This window comes from Fukomys damarensis, unplaced genomic scaffold (genome assembly GCF_012274545.1).
Source record: "Fukomys damarensis isolate Sample0158 unplaced genomic scaffold, DMR_v1.0_HiC HiC_scaffold_4, whole genome shotgun sequence".
In the NCBI taxonomy this organism is placed as follows: domain Eukaryota; kingdom Metazoa; phylum Chordata; class Mammalia; order Rodentia; family Bathyergidae; genus Fukomys; species Fukomys damarensis.
Genome location: NW_022900916.1, coordinates 4,250,840 through 4,258,876, shown reverse-complemented (window position 1 = coordinate 4,258,876; position 8,037 = coordinate 4,250,840). Strand labels below are relative to the sequence as shown.

Sequence of the window (8,037 nt, the reverse complement as noted above, 5' to 3'; positions counted from 1 at the left end):
AAAAAAAAAAAAAAAAAAACATAAAAGTTTATATGGAGCTTATACTCATAAGACCCATTTTATGTATGTTAGAAAGCACTGCTGAGTACGTTATGGAAGTTTCCTAAAATTGAGGTGTAAGACAAGCAAAGTGATTCAATTTCTCTGAGCCTTTAAGTTCTTATTCACCCGGGGAACTGTTCTCAGAAGGGTAGGTAGACACACGATGTCAGCACTCATTTAACCCCAAACATTATTTTCTCTGCTGTGTATATTCTGGGATGTTTACTTGAAATCCAGTTAAGTCACAATGACATGTCATACTTGTTTTGTAATTCTATAAACAGCAGACCATTTCTAGGGCCCAATGGGTATTTTTTGCAAATAGGTTTCATATAAAATCTGCAATTTTCTCTATATAGATTTTTTTAAAGTTTTAAAGTTATATAGACGATTGAAATAATCACAAAATTTTATATCATAAAGCTAGCCAATGAAACCTCATTCTCTCATTTTGATGGGTGAATATTTAAGAGAAATACATATATGAAAGTGATTGTGGATTTTCACAAATTGCCATTGCTGTTAATTTTATAACAATAATCCTTTAACGTGCCCTATTTGAAAGCCCACATATACTACATAATTAGACGCTTTGTTTTCAAATTAGATCATGGTTTTTGCACACTTTTTAAAATTTTTTTTGGGGGGGTACCAGGATTGAACTTGGGTCCTTGCACTTGCCAGGCAGGCAGCAGAACCTCCAAACTAAATCCCCGGCCCAGATCATGGATTTTTCAATGAGACCCAATCCTCCTTGAAATATGGAACCAAAGAGGGTGTCGATTACTTATTGATAATCCTCATATTACCAAATGCAGCTCAGAATACACAGTGAGCACTCAACAAATGTACACTGGATTGAATTGCAGGTGAAAGGTTTTCTTCATGCAGGGACGATGTTATTAGTTATATAGGAAAATAAATTCAATGTTTCCACTGGTCAAATAAGACAAAAGGAGAGAAAGAAATGAGTGTGTGTATCTGGTGAGTGTACATATCTGCTGCTAGGACTCCGTTCTGTGCTCAGAGAGCAGGCTACGCACCGGTGCAAATCCTCCATGTTCCTTTCCCACATCGAGCACGTCAGTCCGGACCTTGTTTTGGATAAGCTGCCCATATAATTTTTTCCATTCCCACGATAACAATCTAGACACAAAATATCCAAAAAGACAAGTGATGAATACTATGAAAGGTAAAGCAGAAACGTTTCACAAGTATATGAAATCACGAAAATCAATATGATTAAAAAAAGAACCTGAAGTGCGTAGAATTAGAAGCCTAAATATCTCAAATTAAAATATCCCTATTTCCGGTTCCATGGTGGCTTCATTAACATAAGTGATTCTGCAAATTCAAAGGTGAAACATTAGATAAGAATTCATTAGGCTACCAAATAAATGAGAACTTTTAGAGTGACCCAGATTTCCCAGGATTCCTTCTGAAAACTTTCTTTCAACAGGAAGGTTGCAGAAACAATGAAATGAAAGGCACAGAGGGTCATAAGGTCACACTGGTGCTTTGTTTCTGTGTCCGACACTGCCACCGAGTCACCCACACCAGCTGCCCTCCGAGTGCTCTTCGACTACAGTTTGCTCACTATTTGCTTAGGAATGGAATGGAGTTAAAGATGCTGGTCTGTACTTTCACAGGGTGGCCTCTCTGTCCTGTCCAGTGTACTGCCAGCCTGTGACCAGCCTGTGACCCGCTACATCTGTCCAGTCACCAGTGCTGACATAGTTAACCCTTCTGCTAAGTGCTGTCAAGGAAAAACTTATCTCTGTATGTAGCCAAAACAATGCCCCCAGGCTTTTGAAACTGATTAGACATTTTATTGCCAAACAAAGTTACACAAAGTGGCTTAAGTGTACTTGGGTGAATTTACATGAATCAGTTATTACTGTGCTGGTTGTAAAAGGGTTGTTTTTCTAATATTTTTTTCTATTTCTAAGTTAGTATTCTTTTGTAAACAGGAAGACTTTCCCCCTGCCCTTCCATCTGGGAATCAGAAATGCAGCTATTGTAACAGAAAAGTTATACTGTAGCAGAACTGGGAGTGTAATGTGGACTTGTGGATTCTCTTTTTATTCAGTGTTCTATATAATTTATCCCTGTTATTTTCATGATCAGAATGATCATTTGGCCAATTGCAACCACTTTAATCTGAGTCTTCTGTCTCTTACCATGTTCCAGGAGGCTTTATTTCCCTTTTTAACCAAGCAATCTGTGCCCTATTACCATGGGTAGAAGTGTCCCGATTCTTAACAAAAAGAAATTAACAATATAAGTTATTAATCCATGTTTAAATGGTAACAGCCAGGTGTGGCAGTGTAGACCTGTAATGCTGGGTAATCCAGAGGCTGAGGCAGGAGAATGATAAATTTCAGGCTACCCTAGACAGGTAGGCAGGTAAGGCAGTGAGATTTTGCCTCGAAATAAAGAATGAAAAGGGCTGGGGATGTAGCTCAATGGTAGCCTGGGTTCTATCCCTAGTACCAGATAAAAGAAAAAGAAAAAAGGAACACCATTTCATAGCTACAAATAATATTTGTCAATTAAAAAGTGACTTTATTAAACACTCCTAATTTTACATAAATAAAACTGTAAATTTAACTATAAAACATTGTCTTCAAGTGCACATTAACATTATGAATATCCTATGCTTCCTGGTAAGACGCAGCATGTCAGTGGCTTTAAAATGTCCTGTATGATTAGAGTAAATCATACGTAACCAACCCAAATAAAGTTGATTAAATGATAATAATTTGATCTCTTCTGGGAACCAGTTAAAATAGTTTTTAAAAAAAGTATCTTCAAAGATCAGTGTTCCTACGAAATTTGTATTTCTGTGCTATGAGGAGTTGGACTTAAACGTAACAGCTCAAACAGTGTAGGACTTTGATGCAGGTGACTGACAGCCGTTGCAGTGCTGACCAAGGTGTCATTAGACAGCGTGAACTTGGGAGACCCAGCAAGGGCGCGTGGGAAGAGGCCAGCGATGAAAGCATCTCCCCTGACAAGGCTGGCTTTCCTTAGCAGGGAACCCGGCCTGTGACAGGAGGGAGCAGCGCTCTCTCCAAGCGCCCTGGGCTGCTTGTCCTAATCTGTATCCGTTCCGCTGTGTTCACCTGCATTTTCTAGCTAGGATGGAAGGCTCATCTCCACCAACAACTTCTCATTTGAACATGGGCCAACAGCTCGGTTTCCCTTAGTGAGCGCTTGATTTTAAAAGAGGTTGTAGCTCAGGATGAAGAGGTCAAGCTGACAGCAGTTCCACTGCCTTGTAATTTCTTCTCCTGCCGAGCCTTAGGTGGCTGATTTAGGTCCCTCACTGCTGCCCCCTAAAGTTAACACATTAACCGAAGCTCCTACTTTTGTTTCACACTTTCTTAGTCTTTACCTACTGTTCTGCCTCCCAGGATCCACCCTGTCCTCACTGTATTCTAAGGCTCCTTGCTGTGACTGCTTCCCAGACTCTCTGTTGTGTTACTGTTGCTGCTGTGGTGTATTTATTTACCTGTTTTTATTATCTGTTTTTATTGGCTCGCATTTGCCACACTCAGTAACGAGCTTCAGCATGGGGAATGGGTACCTGTGTGTAACACATCTTAACTCTCCTTTCCTTTCCTTTCCCCTCCCTCCCTTCAACCCTCGGATTCCACCCTCCCCATTCACAAAGCTTTGTTTCCAGTTGTTGTTCTATTATTCTTCTTTTATAAATCCCCCCTTTCTGCCTTCCCTCTCTTTGCTCTCCCTTGCTCCCTTCTTGCTTGAATGTGTCCTTCCTGCCTCCCCGCCCTCTCTGGTTTTGATGACACCGGTGGTTCTGACGGCTGGTGAGAGGTGTTTGATAAAATATCCTGCGATGGAACTTGCCTCGTGCCTTCCTCAGGGCTCAGAGTGCCCAGGAGGAAGGCATGAATGTTTCAGCACTTCCTAATTGCTACTCCCTTTTCCTGATGAGTTTGGGTAGTGCGGGCCTCTGTGCGCGCCCACACCTTTATGCATCACGAGCAACTGCGACTGCTCGAACTTCCACCAAACACCACAGCGTTCTCCTTCTCCCAACCCTCACAGTTTTCTACCTCCTTTCTCCCGAAGTAGGAACCTTGATTCCAAGTAACATCACTACTGGTTCATTGTCTCCGTTCTACAACACACACAAACTCATTTCAAAGCTCTTATATTTTAATACTAACAAAAACAACCAATAATTTAAAGTACAACCTAGAGGTGGTGGCTCACACCTGTAAACCCAGCAGTCTGGGAGGCTGAGGCAAGAAGATTGCCAGTTCCAGCCCAGTCTTGGCCACTTAGTAAATTAATGAGACTCTTTCTTAAAATAAAAAATAAAAAAAGAGGCTGAGAAATACGGCTCAATGAAAAGGTCCTTAGGCCAAAATAAATAAACACAAAATATAGTTAGTTATTTTAGCCTTAAAATATATATTCCAGTGAGGATGAATACAGTCCCTGAATTTTACTTTAAAATGATCTAGACCTTTGTCCTTATGTGTAGTAATGGTATCCATCTGATACACAGATTGACCCATTTCTGTTTTTCTCCCACTACCTTTGGTTTTACTTTTTGAGTATCTAAAACATTCCTGTTGGCGAATTGTCAAAACTGTATGAGAAGGTGTGTTCAACCGAGTGTCCCTTAGCCTTTCTCTTCCGTTTCTCGCTGTGTCTGTCCAGGGCCCTGCACGGCCCGACAGCAGCTCCCCTGTGCTGTCTGTGGTTTCAAAGTCATGAGTTTAGGGAGACACTCCCTCTATTTCCTTCTATCTCATTCTGTACTTCTTGTCACACAACGAACATACTCTTCTGTGCCTTCCTCTGTTAAAATGTAGCCGTGTGTGTGGAAAGCACAGGTTGGGCGGTTTCCGAGATTCGCTGCTCAGTGTGCCCTTCGCAGTGTCACGCGCAGTGGCTCTTACAGAGGCCCTGTGCCATTCACCATCACAGATAATGCTGCTCTGAAAACTCTGTGGGCCTCCTGTGTTCACTAGTGCATTGCGGAATCCAAATCTATACGATTTTCACTGTCACATTCAGCAATCTAATGTAGCTCGAGCTTCTTTTCCACCATGACATAAGGCATGCTAATCTTATCATTTTTTCCACATGGCTGCCCTATCCATTCATGACTGTATTTTATCCAGTGACATACATCCCCGCATACTACTATTATAAATATCAGCAGGCACGTGGGTGTTTCTAGACTTTGTACTTCCTTCTACTTATCAGTATCTTCAGGAGTGACAGGTATGTTCTTTTAATCTTAAACTCTTCATAAAATTCTTTTATTTCTGGTAAGGTAAAACCCTTCTCATTTCTCTCCTTTCCAAAGTTTTCCCTGTTACACTTTGTTCTGGCTTGTACCCTGATGTAAACCCAAAGCCTCATGCACTTTTCTGAGGAGGGTGGATCTAGGGTCCGTGAGGACTGATTGAGGACGTGTGATAACCTACTCTGCAGTCAGAGCAACATTTGTATGCATTCTAATTCTGATGCTGTGAAATTTGAAAATAGGTTCTCAATTTGTTCAACTACGTGTGAAACATAGTTCCTGCTGTATGAGAGTGATAAGAGCAACAGCCTTTCATACACGCATTTGTGTGCCTATGTTTCTGTGCACACAGAGAACAATTCCACCGACAGAGGGTAACAATGCCTGCACGAATGTGGCAGTGTCACACAACAGCACAGCTCCCACGGAACCCCCCGGCTGACTGCTGAGCTGGCGGGCAGCGCTGGTGTAAGCCCTAGGTCTACGCCTCCGTGGCAGAGTGGAAGCTGACCCAGTATGTCAGGCATCAAGTGCAAAGCACCATCAAGAATCAGGAGGAATCAAAGAAAAAGAACATGGAATAACAGAAAGGTCAGGATAAGGAGAATCGGACTGACCACCAATTATGCCAATTTGAGAATTCGGCCAAAATTATTTAAATTCCATAAAAGTATTTTAATCTATTATTGACTGGATTTAGTAGGTGAGTAATAATACCTACTTAAACCCCAAGATACAGTACTACCCACTGGCCTTACCTGACCTTTTTCCCCTGAGCGCGGGGTCTCTGGGGTTCCTAGCCGTACGGGCCCACAGGTCACAAGCACCTGTGCTCTTTGCCTAAATGCCCGCATGTCCTCCTCTCTCCTCCCTCCCTTCCGGCCTCTCTGGTGACCCTGGCACCTAGGACCTTCCCTGAGCAGGACAAACTGAACAGCAAAGTCCCCTCCTCTAGGCCCTTGCAACCCCCCTCCTCGCCCCGGTGGCCCCGGCATTTCCGCAAGCGCCCAGCGTCACTTCCGGCTGCCTGTGTTCTCTGCGGGGAAGCGGTCCTCTCTGTCTTCGGAGCCTGGACTGGCACTTAAGGGAGTCGATAGTCAGTCACTGCACAGTGCGTGACCAGTGCATGCAAGAGAGCCAGCTCCAGGCCTGTGGGCCTCCTCGCGAGCCAGCGAGCCCCGCAAGAGGAGGTCAGGGCCGCCCGCTGCGTCCTCCCAGAGCCCCGCCGGGATGTCAGCAGTTACCTTGTCCGCCAGCCACGTCGCACTTGGGAATCTGGGAGCAGTAGCCCACGCGGAGGCTGGGGTCAGTGGTGAAGCACCAGGGCGACTCGGCTCCGTCTGGATTCCGGCAGTAGTTCTCTCGCAGGTCCCTGTCAGGAGCAAGCACAGAGGTGAGGCCAGAGTCTGCAGCAGGGCGGCCCCGGCCACAGCCTCTTCGCTTGCACCCCTAGATGGAGCCGGGCGCCAAGTTCCCAGACGCGGGAGGCTGTGCGGGTGTGGACCACAGTGCAGGCTGCCACCTGCCAGCCTCACTCAGGACCTTGTGGGAGCACGTCCAGTCCCTCACGACCCACGTCTCTCCCGGGAGAAAGGCTGTAGGGAACCACGCATCGCGGCGCGGCTCTGCAAACCCCACTGAGACTGCTCGGTCCGGTACCACCGCGAGAACCTCCCACGTGGGTTTTCCCTGGAGTCCGTGTGGCTTGGGTGGCTCTATTTTCCTACACTCATTTTTTAAACTACAAAGTAGCTCTTGACTTGGAAGCCCCACCTGAGCTCTTTGTAAATATTTCTGGGAAAGTAAGCCCTAATTATAGAGAAGATTTCTATGTAGCACATGTATGGGCATTATTTTATCCACGTTTTGATTAGAAATGCAGAGGTCCCTATAAGGAAAAAATGTCAACATGAATATTCTCTCTGTTAAACAGAATTTTGGTGTTTTTCTCTCTTAATATAAGGTTCATGTGAAATAAACTGTGCAATTTAAGATTCGTTTTCCTGAAATATGCTTTCTGATTTTAAGTATTTCTCTTTTTTAATAGATCTCTGAATAGTAGTTTATAGTATTGAATATAACGGGAATCACAGTATTTATAATAACAGGCCCACTAAGAAGTACTACAATGCCATGAATTCCCACCTAGACCATCAGAAGCTGCAAAGGTTCCCAGGAAAAAGTCTGTATTCAAGTAAGAAGTTAAAAAGTAATAGTCTGTCTTGTCGGTGTCGATCTTGACAGAAACTGTGTTATTAACCTGGGAACATGATTTCCCAATAGGTAACGCCAATATATCAGAAGTGTTTGTCTAATAACTCATATTCACCTTCTTATAAAATTAACTGAAAGAGAGGAAGTAAACCTTTATTTTCTTTAAATTAATATATACTTATATTTTTAAAAGATTATCTGCATTACATTTCACATAAAATCTGCACAAATTTGCAATTATAAAATTGCAGAATTACTTGGTGACGTTATTTTGTATTTTCAATCAAAAGTTCCGCTTGAAGAGTTATTTATCATTACTAAGGTGAATTGTTCATTACCTAACATCACAGGTGGCTACATCCCATCAGTGTTTTAAAAAGTGTCATTTGTCAATTGTCAGTGGTTCTGCTGCCTGCCTTGCAAGCACAAGGACCAGAGTTCGATCCCTGGTACCAAAAAAAAAAAAAAAAAAAAAAAAAAAAAAAAAAAAA

At 43.1% G+C, this 8,037-nt stretch overlaps 1 protein-coding gene across 2 annotated transcripts in view; it reads right to left on the bottom strand.

Moving 5' to 3' along the window:
• Hgf (hepatocyte growth factor) overlaps nucleotides 1–8,037 on the bottom strand; it is a 65,981-nt gene that overhangs the window by 19,905 nt on the left and 38,039 nt on the right. For both annotated transcript variants that reach the window (XM_010636736.3, XM_010636745.3), the window contains exons 9-10: nucleotides 6,577–6,704; nucleotides 1,086–1,188 (exon numbers count right to left, since the gene is read on the bottom strand). In XM_010636736.3, the coding sequence (XP_010635038.1) occupies nucleotides 1,086–1,188; nucleotides 6,577–6,704 (231 nt within the window). The remainder of the gene's footprint in view (nucleotides 1–1,085; nucleotides 1,189–6,576; nucleotides 6,705–8,037) is intronic.